Consider the following 15585-nt stretch of genomic DNA (forward strand, 5'->3'; position numbering starts at 1 on the left):
CTCAAGCCCAAAATCAGGTACAGGAAGATAGATGAAGCTTATTTCTAGAATTAGTACTCTATATGACCATTAATATCATGACAGAAAGCTTAAATATATAATTATTATATATATTATCTTATAAATTTTGAGATAATATTCATACCTTAAGAAAAGGTTTTTTTTATTTATTATGTATACAGTGTTCTGTCTGCATGTATTCCTGCAGGCCAGAAGAGGGCGCCAGATCTCATTGCAGATGGTTGTGAGCCATCTTGTGGTTGCTGGGAATTGAACTCAGGACCTCTGGAATAGCAGCCAGCTCTCTTAACCTCTGAGCCATCTCTCCAGCCCCAAGAAAAGTTTTAAAGAGTCAAAATTAGATGAAAGGATTATGAGATTAGTGACAATAGAATAATCCCTTAATTTTGGTTTTCCTTCTGTCCCATACCAAGTGGCTCTTCTGATATGAGACAGAGATTTTTGGATTTTTCTTTAACAGACATGCTTGGGTTTAGAGAAGGAGAGAGCCATGTTCCAACTCCAAAGCCAGCTTTAATTTTTAATTGAAATGGGACTACAAAAAGACCATTTGCATCTTATGTCTATAGAGAACAACAGAAACAAACATTTGGGAAGATTGATCCTGTTGGAAAGGTGCTGTACTATTAGGCCAATTTACTCTTTTTCTTGGGACATTATCTCTGGATGATTGTCCTTTTTTTTTTTTTTTTTTTTTTTATGTCTCCTTTGACCAGTGGTCTTCAGATTCCTTAGTTGGATGCTTTTGTTCTCCTGGAAAGACAAAAACAAAACCCTACCCCAACCCTAACTTTGGGGAATTTCCCTTTTTTGGCAGGTTATATCTGATCAAATGAAAGGCATTTGTTAGCCTTATAGTTAGTTTAGATGGAGTGGACATGCTATTTGATGAACTATCACCTCTCCTCAACAAGAGGTCTCTTCTATTCAAATCTAATCTTTATCAAAAATCTTGAGGGTATCCATAGCTTTTCTTCTCCTGTGGAAACAAAAGCAAAACATCTTCCCCAACATAACACAAATCATGGTTTCCATTCTGAGTTCAACACGTCTTTGAAGTACACAGGCTGATTTAGTTCAGCAGTTTTTTTTCTATTTAATGTCTCTCTGCAGCTGCCATTCCTTTCTCATTAGCATTTAAAAAATTTAAAGTTAATAAATTTATTAAGCATATCTTTTAAAGTGTGGTTAGATCGTTTTATAACTGTTTGTCCTGTAGGATTGTGTGGCATACCTATAATATGCTATATGTTGTAATATGCAAAAAATTTGCACTTTACTAGAGACATATGCTGGAGCATTGTCAGTCTTAATTTGTACAGGTATTCCCATAATGGCCATAACTTCTAATAAGTGTGTAGTTACAGAATCAGCCTTTTTGGAACTCAAAGCAGTTCCCCCTGAAATCCTGAATATGTATCTATGGTATGGTGCACATATTTTAATTTTGATTTGTTTTGTTTTGTTTTGTTTTTCTGAGACAAGGTTTCTCGGTGTAGTTTTGGTGCCTATCCTGGATCTTGCTCTGTAGACCAGGCTGGCCTCGAACTCACAGAGATCCCGCTGGCTCTGTCTCCCGAGTGCTGGGATTAAAGGCGTGCACCACCACCTGGCATATTTTAATTTTTCAAACTCTGCAAAATGAAACATATCCATTTGTCAAATTTAATTTCTTTGACTAACTTTTGGGTTACTTCTGCAGATAGTAGAGTATGGTTATATAAAGAACAAGTAGGACATTTCTTTATAATTTCCTTGGCTTGTTGCCAAGTGATAGAAAAATCTTCAAACCTTTGCTATTAACATGATGTTTCTTATGAAATTCTGAGGCTTCTAGCACATTTCCTATCAATAGCTGATAAATTTCATTATTACCTTGTGCTAAAGGGCCTGGTAGGCCTGTATTGGATCTGATATGTGTTATATATAAGGAATGATTTCTATTTCTGGTTTGTTATAGTTGAATAAATAGCAAGGCTAATTCTGAATCATCTGGAATAAGTTTAGCATTTCGAGTCAGTAACTATGTTAAGAGGTTCTGAAAAATCTACTAATACCATAAAAATAGAGTATAATTTTGACTTTTGAATGGAATCATAAGGGGTTTGAGCCATTTTATTTATTTTTCCTGACTTATAACCTGTCTTTCCTGATTTATTTACATTAGTATAGAAGGTAGGGCTCCAGAAATTGGTGTTCCTCATACAATGCTAGGAAGGATCGAATTAATTCATCTTATACACTGAAGTCTCTTGTTTTGGGGATATTTGTTGCTAATCTCCCTCAGAAAAATTACTGCAAGCTCTTTGCCAATGTTTAACTTTATTGGCAAGGTTTAACTTTATTAGCAGTTTTGGAATGTCAGTTCTAACAAATCTCCAGCAACACTGTCCAGACTCTACCAAGTCTTCTGCTGCCCCTGCCCCTGCCCCTCCTTTCTCTCCTCTCAAGGGCCTGAGCATGGCTCTGGACCCCAGAGGGGCTGGTACTTAAGTAATCCCCAATCTTTGGGGCTTTTTCTCATTCTTCTGTGAGTCTCCCACGCCTTCTAGTGACCCTCGGTCAGCCCAGCCTGTGGGTGTAGGGACAGAAGAGGGTGAATGTAAAAGAATTGGGGTCTCTGATCAGTGTTTAAGACAGCCAACCCACCCTGGCCGAGGAGCTGTTGGCAGCAAATGGCTGCTGGAGACAGAGTCATTTTTCTTCAGTGGTGTGGCCATTGGTCATTTGTCCGTGCTTTGTGTCTAAGTAGGGCATGGCGACTGGCTTCCTTACATTTAGTGCTAGGGAAGTTCCAAGAGCAGGCCTTGAACCTGTAGTTGCCTCATAGGTCATTGTAAAGGTTCATGGGTGGGATGGGTGTTAGGTAGGCAGAGTGTGGTAAGTGTGGGCCAAGATCTTAGTTCCTTGGTCCAGCAAGGCTGTGGTCCTGGATTTGATATGGTCTGTAGTGTTACCTGGGGAAGGCACCTCGCTGGCCTTGACCTTCAGTCCCTCAGCTTGACTTGGCATTCACAACAGCCATGTTACAGGTACTCAGGTAGATGTCTTCTCCATAGTTACTGATGCTGTCTCTAAGGTGTCATCAGGCTTCACATGGCAAGCTTGGCCTGAGCCAACTCTACTTTAAACCCAGAACAGATGGAACGTGGTGGTCCACACCTGTGATTTCACCACCCAGTGAAAGTAGAGACACAAGACCACAAGTTCATTATCAACTACATATCAAGTTCATGGCCAGCCTGGGATACATGAGACCTTGTCTCAAATAGCAAAAACTGGGGGCTGGCCGGGCAGTGGTGGCGCACACCTTTAATCCCAGCACTTGGGAGGCAGAGGCAGGTGGATCTCTGTGAGTTTGAGGCCAGCCTGGTCTACAGTCGAGTTCCAGGACAGGCAGGGCTGTTATAAGGAGAAACCCTGTCTCAAGGGAAAAAAAAAAAAAAGCAAAAACCTAGAAGTAGAGGTGGGAGTTAAAAAACTAGACTCCACAGGATGGTGGTGGTGCACGGCTTTAAGCTCGGGAGGCAGAGGCAGGCGGATCTCTGTGAGTTCGAGGCCAGCCTGGTCTACAGAGTGAGTTCCAGGAAAGGCTCCAAAGCTACACAGAGAAATCTTGTCTCAAAAAAACAAAAAACAAAATACCTAGACTCCAACGCAGGTGAGTGTGATAAAGATCACCTCTGTTCTCTCCTCAGGCTTCTCCAATATGCTGGGCTCCTTTGTCTCGTCCTACCCAGTCACTGGCAGCTTTGGGCGGTGAGTGGCCATGTTCTTTCTTTTCTGTGCACTTAGGGTCTGCAGGGGCCAAAGACCACTTTTCCCCTACCACACCCTTAACCACATTTGACTATTTCTTCCTTCTCCCTATTAGTCCCCCAGGCATTCTAAAGACCTTTAGAAAGCTGTGACCATGCCCACAGCAAGGAAGGTTACAGAATAGCTCCTGGCATCCCTGCACTGCATTTAGTGGTAGAAGTCCCTGGCCCATCTAGGCATGCTGGTACCTGAGTTAATTCCAAAGGAAAGTGGGGAGAGAGCCTGGCATTGTGGCACACACCTTTAGTCCCAGCACTTGGGAAGCAGCGGAAGCTGAATCTATATAGTGAGGTTAAGGCCAGTCTGGTCTACATAGTGAGTTCTGGGATAGCCAGGTCTATATGGCGAGAGACTGTGAGAGAGAGAGAGAGAGAGAGAGAGAGAGAGAGGGAGGGAGGGAGGGAGGGAGGGAGGGAGGGAGGGAGGGAGGGAGGGAGGGAGGGAGGGAGGGAGGGAGGGAGGGAGGGAGGGAGGGAGAGAGAGAGAGAGAGGAGGAAAGAGAAAAAAGAGGGAGAGGAAGAAAGAAAGGAAGGAAGGAAGGAAGAAAGAAAGAAAGAAATGGGTACAGGAAGTTCTCAGTCTCTGCCCTGATGAGTCAGGTTTGGAGGCAGTCTTCCCTGGAGTCTGGAAGACGGGAGGGGAAGTCCTATGGCTGAAAGGGGAACTGTGCCTTCCTCAGCAGGAACTTAGGGTGTAGGGGGCAGAAGACGGGAGATCTTAAAGGAATTGGGGTTCTTGATTGACGTCTTCATACTTAATAGACAGCATGTATTAGGGAAGGCAAGGCAGCCCACCCACCCAGTGTGGCCCGTGGTGAGTTGCCTGTGCTCCGCGTCCAGGCTTATGCAGGGGCCCTGTTTAGACTCAGGGGCGGTCCAGACGAGGCGTGAGTAAGAAGGGGACGTGTTAGGAAGAAAAAGAGGAAGTGGAAGGGACACGAGAGAGGAATGGGGGATGATGTCAAGATAATCTTTTATAAAACTGTCAAAGGACAGGCGGGCAGTGGCGGCACCTGCATTTAATCCCAGCACTCAGGAGGCAGAGGCAGGCAGATCTCTGGGAGTTCGACACCAGCCTGGTCTACAGAGTAAGTTCTAGGACAGGCTTCAAAGCTACACAGAGAAACCTTGTCTTGGGGGAAAAAAAATGTAGACAACCATGGAGATTGTGCCCAGTGCCCCGCAGCTGTGCTGACTGAGGGATTCAGTCACCCTCACTCCCATCTCAGATCTGACTGCAAGGTCAGCCCCAGTATGAGGCCAGACAGCTCCCCTCAGCCACTGGAGATGGACAGGTTTCTTCCTGTTGTCTTCCAGGACAGCTGTGAATGCCCAGTCGGGAGTGTGTACCCCGGCAGGGGGCCTGGTGACTGGTGAGTCCCCCACCTTCTTTACCTTGGGTCCATGCATGGGCATGGTGGAGAAGGGAAGGAGCCCATAATTTTCTTAACTACGTAGAGCATTCGTACCAAGTCTGTGTGGGTCCACAGCTGTGTCCCGCTGGACACCAGGCCCCTCCATCCCTCAACTTGGTTTTGTGGGTGCCGGGTGGGACCCCCTCCCCCACAGGTGTGCTGGTGCTGCTGTCCCTGGACTACTTGACCTCACTCTTCTACTACATCCCCAAGTCTGCACTGGCCGCCGTCATCATCATGGCTGTGGCCCCGCTCTTTGATGCCAAGATCCTCAGGACGCTCTGGCGTGTTAAGAGTATGTATGTGCGCACTCAAGGCAGGCAACCTCTGACATGGTGTCCGAATGCCAAGGGCATCTTTGATTACCCCTCTCAGCCTGCAGCCCTACCTTGGGCTAGAGCGGGGGCATTGTGGTAAACTGAGGAAAGGACACACGAAAAGCTAGGAAATATAATTGTCACTCGGGGTATCTGCTTGGGGGAGCTGGACTTTGGTCCATGCAGAGCTAAGCTCAATGGAGAATGGGGTTCCCCCATTCTGTCCCCTCTCTCCCCTCCCATCTTCCTTTCTCTCCCTGTGGGTGGGTGACTGCCCCAACCCCACGTAACAACCTTTCTGCCTCCCCTTCTTCCTCGTTGGCCACAGTTACCAGATGTAGGTATGGTTGGTTGTTCTGTCTCAGTCTTTCCGTGGGTCACCACATTTCATCTTTAGGACAGCCTTGAAGTGTATTACTCGGGGGGGGGGGGGGGGGGGGGGATAATGGATGCTTCCAGAGGAAGCTGGGGCTCCATGGAGAGTGGGCATGTCTGGGTTCCTGCCTCAGAAGTAGATTCCCAGGCTGAGTCAAGAGTATTTTGAACCCAGGACACTACATCAGCCAAGGAGTCCTCTGAGAATCCTGGGAGTCACAAGACACACACACACACACACAGAGACATATCACACATACATACACAGACACACAGACATATATTGGGGAAAATTATAAAGGCCACTCCACGTAGTTAAAAGGAAGATTTATTTAGTGGATGACTTACAAATGAAGGAATGGATAGGTCGCGGGGGTCTGGGGAAGGCGTATAGCAATCTAGCGGTGTTCTCTGGAGCTCTGCACAATCAATCTCCACCATCCAGGGTCCAGGCGCAGAGAGCGCGCCCCGAGCGAGCGCTTGCCCATCCAGCTCTCCAGTTTCCAGCACCTCCCCTCGCCCCCCCTCGTAGGCGTGACAGTTGCCAGAGTCTCAATGGGGGTTGGAGCTTCCAGATCCAAGCTGGAATGGCTACCCACTACAGACATAGACATATAGACAGACAGACAGACAGACAGATGGACACACACACACACACACACACACACACACACACACACACACACCTTCCTTCTCTTTGTCCCTTTTCTCTGGGTTCTCTGACAAGCTCCTCCTCATGCCTACTTGCTCACAGGGACTGGAGGGATGGGACTGGGCCAGGCAAGTCCTACCCTGCTAGACAAGGACCTAATTCTCTGCCCGTAGTCTGTGGGCCAGCAGCAGCCCCCAGCTTCTATTCTGGTAACAGATCTTTAGGGCTCTCACCCCCACTATTAACCCAGGAGATGCTAAGGGCTGGCCACTGGGCCATGGGGCCCAGGGAGCAGGGAGCAGGATGTGGTGCCCTGAACCCTCACTTCTTCTAGGGCTGGATCTGCTGCCACTCTGCGTGACATTCCTGCTGTGCTTCTGGGAGGTTCAGTACGGCATCCTGGCCGGGACCCTGGTGTCTTTGCTCATCCTCCTGTACTCTGTGGCTAGGCCCAAGACCCAGGTAGGCCCAGAGTGGGGACATGTCGGCGGGAATCCCTGGGTTGCTAAGGTAGCTGAGATGTCTTCTGTTTTCGGTACTTCTGAGGGAGAGCGATCTCTAGCTCTCCTGAGTGTGAGGTGTTGGGGGCTCCCCTGCCAGCTCCCCCTCCTGCTGTACCCCGTGTGCTAGGCTTGGGTCAGGGCTTCCTGCCTGTCCACGAGCAAATGAGCAAAGCCTGGAAGAATATCCTTGTAGGGCCCGCGGGAACGCTGAAGGAAGACCCCAGACTCTAATAGTATGGAAGAACAAAGAGCGTTTATTATCCCATCGTGCATGTGGGGTCGCTCACCTGCACAAAATGTTGACGACTTTGAGATGAGTGCGGGCCCCCTAGCACAGCTAAGGGAGTTTCAGGGTCAGCTACATAACTGGTCAAGCAGGCAGCATTTACATTAGTGTAGTTCTTTTCTTTCTTTCTTTTCACATGCCAATTTTTTTTATTCTCACAAGTCTATATTCTTTTTTTTTTTTTTAATTAAGAGGGAGGATGTTAGTGTATTTCTAATTTGCTGAGGTTTAGTCTTAGCATTTTTGGACACATCTGCACAGCTTGGACGTGAGCAGAAGGCGCTGCTGGGTTTGTCCTTGAGACACTGAGAGGGTGACTTAGACCTCTGTGTTTGGTCTCTCCCTCGACCCTGAATATACGGGCCTTGTAGACTGATGGCCCTTTGTTGGCAAAGACACCTGCTTGCCCTCTCAGAGAGCTGCAACCTAAATTCAGTTGTAAAAGTGGGAGTTTAAGGCCTTCATCCTGCCCCGTCTGCCTCTGGCGTCCACTCTGCCTTCCTCCATCCAGGTGACAGAAGGACACGTTCTTGTCCTGCAGCCGGCCAGTGGCCTGTACTTCCCTGCAATCGATGCCCTGCGAGAGGCAATAATGACCCGGGCACTGGAAGGTATGTGGGTCAGCCAAGGTGAGCAGAGATCAGCACGCACCCCCGCATTCACGTACACCACAGCCTCAGCACCCTCAGGCACAGCCTCGGTGGTCGGGGAGACAGTCACCTGCTTTCACATTTCAGGCCTCTGAGTAGTGTCTGCTGCGGATCGGACAGTCCCATGACGCCCCTACAGCCTGTTTCAGCAAAGGCCATGTGTGCTCCTGTTCCTCTGCCTGGGGAATTGACATTCGGGGAACCCAAGCAGGAAGCAGCTTTCTCCAGACAGCCATTGCCTCCACCCTGGCCCCTTTGCTCAGTGACAGCCCCGGGGAACGGTCTCTTGATGGCCTTGCTTCATTCAGCCCTGCCATGGCTGCAGAGCCATGTTTTACCTTGTGCTGTAACAGACTCTTGGCCTCTCTCCCCAGCATCCTTACCACGCTGCGCGGTCCTGGAGTGCACGCATGTCAGCAGCATAGACTACACTGTGGTTGTGGGGCTCAGTGAGCTCCTGGAGGATTTCCAGAAGCGGGGCGTCTCCCTGGCCTTCGTTGGCCTGCAGGTAGGAGAGGCCACCTCAGAGGAGGGTCCACAGCCCTCCCTGTGGCTCTGGGCTATTGTGACACCTGTGGACAGATACTATTGCATGTACACTCTTCCCTCATGCAAGGAGTGTACATGCAAGAGGCTGAGGCAAGAGAGTTGACATGAGTTCAAGGCCAGCCTGGGTCACACTTTAAGTATAAGGCTAGCCATGGCTACAGAGTAAGACCCTGTCAAAAACAAAAATTAAAATATTTTAAAATCCTAAATGATCATTATAAGGACCCATGTGGAGGCCTCTCTGCTGCTGTGGTTGTAACTTAGCAGGTTACTGACCATCTGACTTCATTCTCCTGTGGTCAGTGCAGACCCACACATGTGGTGTGTGTTCCCAGTGCTGGGAACTTAAGGCCAGGGCCCTGGTCCAAGGCCATGCCTGTGCCCATTGTGCTGTGTGTGTGTGTGTGTGTGTGTGTGTGGGCGCGCGCAGGCAGAGCCCTCATCCTCATGGTTGTTAGATCAAGATTCATGAGTAAATATGGAAATAAAAGAAAGAGGAGGCCAACCTCTGCAGAAATGGGGTGTCCTTTGATCAGAACAGAGTGGAGACTGTGCCCAGGCGGCACTGGCTTTATAGGGAGGAAGAGGGGACCGTGGGGGTGGGGGAGAGGATTTATCCGTGGGTGTGCTCTGCGTACTCTCAAGGCTGAGTGGTGCCAGCAGATGTTCTCGTTGCTGTGTTGACTGTTCAGTCAGGCGGTGTTTTTATCATGGTGCCCAGTCGGGGGCTGAGGTTCCTTATTTTAGATCATGATGGAGACAGTTCCTATGAAAGGTCCTCTGGCAGGAGGACCCCAAGGTCCACCTTCTTCCTCCTCCTCCAGAATCTCACTGGTACACTAGGCATCCACTAGTCTACCTCTCCCATGTTGCAGAGCAGCCATCCCCTGCCCTGGATTGAAGCCTGTCTGTCCCCCAGGTGCCTGTGCTTCGCACACTGTTGGCCGCTGACCTGAAGGGGTTCCAGTACTTCACCACTCTGGAGGAGGCCGGTGAGTGCCAGGAAAGCCCTGAGCTTGGGAAAGGCCCTGGCCCCAGGCAGGCCCACACTTCCTTCCTCAGCACCATACCCTGGGTGACAGTCATTCCTCCATACCCTGGGTGATGACGGTCATTCCTCAAATCCCGTCCAGTGGTAGGACCTGGCCTTATGGTCAGTTTTCAGTACTTGATAAAATCCCGTGTGTTTTGCAGAGAAATCCCTACAGCAGGAACCAGGGACTCAACCCTACAACATCCACGAAGACTCTGCCCAGAGCACAAGATCTCCCTGCTGAAGTCTCTAGAAGGTTCTGTCACCTGACAGACTCACCAGCCTGGTGGACTGAAAACGCACCCCACAGGTGGCTCTGGAAAAGAGCAGGGAGTCATGTGGTGTGACCTTCCTGCTGTCCCCTAGCTGTGAGAATTTGGGGAGTGGGGTTGGGATCTTCCAGAGAGAGGCCAGGTGAAACAGGAGGACCCAGGGCTTGTGGCCTAGGTTGGCTGGGTAGAGCTGGCACTTCCCAGGTCCTGAATTCCTCTTTGGAACCAGGCCCTGCCCGAGACGAGGTGGAAAATCAAGCATCTCAGAGATGTGTCTGACTATGGCTCAGAGTTCAAGCTGAGCTAAGAGGGGACCACAGTGTGCCAAGTACAATGAAGGCTGTTTAAAATGGTGTGTTTTTAAATGAAAGTCATCACTTTGGTGTTTTTGTTGGGAAAAAAAAAAGGCAAAACATTAATGCTTGTTTAAAGAAAAAAAAAAAAAAATCCAAGAACTCATCTATCCCATTCACCGTCCTCCTCACCTGAGGTCCCCTGCCCAGGACAGGTATCTGTCAGTGTGTACACATGGTGGCCTCTTATGTGAACCAAATCACTACATCAAGGTGCTTTGTAAACCATCTTTATGCAGTCATTTACTGTGAGTTATTTATTATGATGATGGATGGCATTAAAATACAAGATTTTTATTTATTCTGTGCTTGTGTGTCTGGGTCCGTGTGTGTGTGTGTGTGTGTGTGTGTGTGTGTGTGTGTGTGTGTGTGTGTCTGGATAGGGACCTGTATGGAGGAAGCCATGAATGAATGAAGGGTGTGCGCATGCCCATGCCAAGGATTCCATTGCCTCAGCCCCATGAGAGTGGCAACCTTGGCTGGTGAGGCTCGGAGGGATGGCCAGGCCTTCCTGGGGGTCTCATGCCGGTGAGTGGTGATGTGCACAGAAACTAGCCTTGCAGCTTCATCCTCCTCCTGGTTGCTGACAGCCTGAGCCTGCTCACCTACTAACACCTGCCCAGCTAGCGGTCCTTGCCCCTGTGATGTACATGATAAACACACTGAGGCTGGGCTGTGGGCTGTGGAGGAAAGAGGTGTGGCTAGTGCATTCCCCACCTGAAAGTGTGTCTGTCCTTCCTAAGTCCCCTCGGTGCCCCTAGTCAGGGTTCCAGGACCGAAGCCGCACAGGATGAGGCTGGTGACTTACAGCAGCAGAAATGACTCACAGACAGCCGCGTCACCACTTCAGCATGAGTGACAGCTTGAGGGTTAGAGTGTCCTTACCAGGTCGCTCATTTGGGCTGTCTGCTAGACAGCTCAGCTGCTCTGTCTCAGTTGGGCCATTTTGTCTGGGTCTCAGCAGTCCCCCTGTTCCTTACATATGCTTGGGAAAGGGGGGGGGGGCGGGGGACACTAGTGATTCTGGTTTCAGAGACTTCCTTAAACTACTGCGTTGTTTACTTCCTGGGATTAAGAAGCTTCCCTGTAGGATGGTCTGTCACCTTGTCTTAAAACATCCTGTGCCTTAAGGAGTTTCCCTCCAAGATGGAGGTTTTATTTCAAATAGTTTCACAACAGTCGTATGTGGTATGTCTTGGAGCTGTGGTCCTATTCCTATTTTGTGGTATGGTGAGGGGTCATGTTCCTATTCCTGGTTTGTGGTGTGGTGGCACAGTGTCCCTGTTATTGGTGAGGCTCCTTCCTAAACACTGTCATCTATTTACCCATAATGCCCTGGGCAGTGCCCTTAGTGCCACTGGCCAAGAAGGAGGCAGCTACAGGGCTTGGGGCCACATTCCTGCCCTAAGACAAGACAAGGTGACATGGGCAGGTGAGGTTGTAATTCAGCCAGCAGTGCTAGCTAGGAGCCTGCTTCCCTTCTGAGGAAGGGGTCAATCCATCACTCTGGACCCCAGGAACCGTGTTTCTGCAATGAAGGGCGACCTTACAGCCAGTGCCTGCTCTGGGCTCAGTTGTGGCCCCTGATTAGTCTGAGTTTGTAACTCCATGCACCTATGAATATCTTCCTGGGAACTGGTCTTTGTAGATGGAGCTAGTTAAACTCAGGGTACATGATACTACATCAGGGCAGGCCCCAAATCTAACATGGTATCCTCTTAAGCAGAGGAAACACAGGGCGGCAAACTGGCTTGTCAGCGCTTGACTAATATGCTGAAGCCCTGGGTTTGAACTCATGCACCACATAAACGGTGCCTTTGTTACTTTTCAGTTGCTGTGATGAGATACCATGAACAAAGCAACTTCAAAAAGAAAGCATTTCATTTAGGCATTCATAGTCCCAAAAGCTTAGATTCTTTGACCATGGTGGGGAACGTGGGAACAGTCAAGGAAACATGGATTTGGAGCAGTAGCTGAGAGTTTACATCTGATCCACGGGCACTGGGAATGGTGTAGGATTGTGAAACCTCAAAGCCCACCCCTAGTAACACACCTCCTCCAACAAGGCCACACCTCCTAGTCCTCCCCAAACAGTTCCACCAGCTAAGGATCAAGCATCCCAATCGATGAGCCTGTGAAGTTCACTTTCATTCAAATCACCACACCCAGGCACTGTGCATCCTGTCGTCCTAGTACTGACGTAGTAGAAGGAGGGTCGGATGTTCAAGGTCATCCTCAGCTAGTAGTGACTCTGAGGGAGACTCCAGTGACAACAGAGACTGTCCCAAGAGTGAGCAAGCCAAGACAGCTGAGGACAGCTGTGATGGCTGTTCTTAGTTGTCAACTTGACTACATCTGGAATTAACTAAAACCCAAAAATGAGACACACCTGTAGGAATTTTTATTTAATTTGAAGTGGTAAGATCCATTTCTTCTTTTTTTTTTTTTAAGATTTATTTATTTATTATGTATACAATGTTCTGCCTGCATGTATGTCTGCAGGCCAGAAGAGGGCACCAGATCTCATTACAGATGGTTGTGAGCCACCATGTGGTTGCTGGGAATTGAACTCAGGACCTCTGGAACAGCAGCCAGTGCTCTTAACCTCTGAGCCACCTCTCCAGCTCCAAGATCCACTTCTAATCTGGATCTTTGAGGTGGGAAGACCCACCTCTAGTCTGGGCCATGCCTTCTGCTGGAGGCCTTTATAAGAACATGTGTCTTTTTTAATTAAATTTATTTTTATTTATTTTAAGGACATGTGTCTTAGTTTGGGTTTCTATTACTATGGAGAGACACCAAGACCATGGGAAATTTTTAAAAAATATTTATTTACTTACTTATTTATTTTATTTATTATGTATACAATGTTCTGCCTGTATATATGCCCACATGCCAGAAGAGGGCACCAGATCTCATTATAGATGATTGTGAGCCACCATGTAGTTACTGGGAATTGAACTCAGGACCTCTAGAAGAGCAGTCAGTGCTCATAACCTCTGAGCCATCTCTCCAGCCCATGGCAACTTTGTTTGTTTGTTTGTTTGTTTTGAGACAGGGTTTCTCAGTGTAGCCTTGGCTGTCCCAGAACTCACTCTGTAGACCAGGCTGGCCTTGAACTCACAGAGATCTAACTGCCTCTGCCTCCTGAGCGCTGGGATTAAAGGCATGCATGGGCCACCACCATCCTGCCCCATGGCAACTCTTATAAAGGAAAACATTTAATTGGGGCTGGCTGACAGTTCAGAGGTTTAGTTCATTATCATCATTGCAGAAAGCAAGGCAACATGCAGACAAACATGGTGCTGGAGAAGGAGCTGAGAGTTCTACATCTGGATCCGCAGGCAGTGGAAGAGAGACACTGGGCCTGGCTGAGCATCTGAAATTTCACAGCCTACCCCCAGTGACACACACCTCCTAATAGTGCCACTCGCTGTGGGCCTATGGAGGTCATTTCCTTTCAAACCCCCACACTCCACTCCCTGACCCCCCTAGGCTTATGGTATATCACAGCCCATAGTCTATCACAGTATCAGCACTGTTTAAATGTCCAAAGTTCAAAGTCTCTTCTAGGACTCATGCAATCTCTTAACTTTAATCCCTAGTGAAATCAAAATGAAAAAGCAGATCACATACTTCCAACATACAACAGCACAGGATATACATTACCAATCCAAAGGGGATTAAGAGGGAGCATAGTGAGGAAATACTGGACCAAAGCAAGACCAAAAACCAGATGGGCAAACTCTAAATTCTTTACCTCCATGTTTGATGGAAAAGCACTCTTCGGATCTCCAACTCCTTTTGGCTTTGTTGGCTGCAGCACACTTCCCTCTCTTGGGCGGGTTCCACTCCGTTAGCAGCTTTCCTTGTTGGCAGCAGTAAGTTTGCTGCCTTAATTTTAAATGCCCTTTTTTGTCCTGTCCCAGTTAAGTTGTTTGTGTGAAAAATGTGCAGTTGGGTTCCAGAGGGTGCTGGGGATCAGTTCCCCTGTGGTTTTTCCTGTTTGGAAAACAGTGTCCGGCTTGCCTACGGATACAGAGTAACCATTCCTTGACTCCTGCTGTCAGAGGGGTATATAAGCCCACGTTGGTACGAAGAAAGAGCTGCTTCCCTGAGAAGTGAAACTGGGTGTCTAGAGTGCTGTTTAACCTCGGCGTCGCCAGATTTCGTGCTCCAGCTGCGCGGGTCGCAGCATTCCTTGATAGGAATCCCATGACTCCGGCATCTCCAACATCTTGGGGTCTCCAAGGCAATCTAGACTTCACCCTCACAGCTTCACACAATGGCCTCTCTGGGCCTCCATTCAGGAACACCCCTGGCACATGCCTGGCCTCAGAAGTTTTCCTTAGTCTTGGAAGGGGATTCCATAACCTCTTTATTGTATCCTTGACTCTAAAGCCAGAACCACATGGCTAAGCTGCCAAATTCTGCTGCTTTCTAGGGCTAGAACATGGCCACCCTTGTTCAAATTTCCACCAACTTTGTGTTTTGATGGTTTCCTTCACTTCGCTTGACTGCTCTGGAACTGGATCTGTAGATCAAGCTGGCCTTGAACCCTGGAAACTGCCTGCCTCTGACTCCTTAGTGATGGGATTAAAGGTGTGCACCACCATACCTGGCCAGGCTTTTCTTTAATCTCTTTATCATCTTGAACGCAGGAGTAAGCTCCATTTCACTTCCTGGTACCCCTGGGCTCCTCAAACTCTACATTTTGTATTTTTTCCCTTTTTCAGCTTGCTCCTTTTCATTATAAATCTGCATAAGCATGGCCACTAATAACCAAGAGACACAGTCAAAACTAGGCTACCTGGAACTGTCCTCTACCAAAGCTGTTAATCCATAACTCCTCACTTTAGCCTCAGGCAGATTTTTGGAACAGGGTAGAAAGCAGCCACATTCTTCACCAAAATATCACAAGATTGGTCTCTAGGCCACGCACTAATATTCCTTTTCTCTGAAACCTCTTGAGCCACACCTCAAATCACTTCCGGCACCACTGTCTTCCACGCGCCTGCAAGTATGGCCCATTAAGCCCCACTTAAAGTGTTCAATTCCTTTTCTAGTCCGAAGTCCCAAAGTGTTCCATATTCTTCCTAACAAAAGTGTGGTCTGGAGTAACATGACAATACCCCAGTCCCTGGTACCAAGTTCTGTTTAGTTTGGGGTTCTATTGCTGTGAAGAGACACCATGACCGCAGCAACTCTTATACAGGAAATCATTTGACAGGGGCTGGCTTAGAGTTCAGAGGTTTAGTCCATTGTCGACATGGAAGAAGGAAGTTTCTGCTCTCTGCCTGCTTGCTCTCACTCTTGCTGGCCAGTCCATTCCTTCACGGGC

General features: G+C 48.4%; 1 protein-coding gene across 1 annotated transcript in view; it reads left to right on the plus strand.

Moving 5' to 3' along the window:
• The window catches only part of Slc26a11 (solute carrier family 26 member 11), a 28645-nt gene extending 18100 nt beyond the window's left edge, over positions 1 to 10545 (plus strand). Inside the window, 9 exon segments of the mRNA XM_006990290.4 lie at positions 3720 to 3780; positions 5157 to 5212; positions 5409 to 5549; positions 6933 to 7060; positions 7899 to 7998; positions 8412 to 8545; positions 9506 to 9578; positions 9781 to 9834; positions 9837 to 10545. Of these exon segments, the coding sequence (XP_006990352.2) occupies positions 3720 to 3780; positions 5157 to 5212; positions 5409 to 5549; positions 6933 to 7060; positions 7899 to 7998; positions 8412 to 8545; positions 9506 to 9578; positions 9781 to 9834; positions 9837 to 9889 (800 nt within the window). The 3' untranslated portion in view covers positions 9890 to 10545.
• Positions 10546 to 15585: the final 5040 nt, after the last annotated feature.

This window comes from Peromyscus maniculatus, chromosome 8 (assembly GCF_049852395.1).
Source record: "Peromyscus maniculatus bairdii isolate BWxNUB_F1_BW_parent chromosome 8, HU_Pman_BW_mat_3.1, whole genome shotgun sequence".
NCBI lineage: Eukaryota > Metazoa > Chordata > Mammalia > Rodentia > Cricetidae > Peromyscus > Peromyscus maniculatus.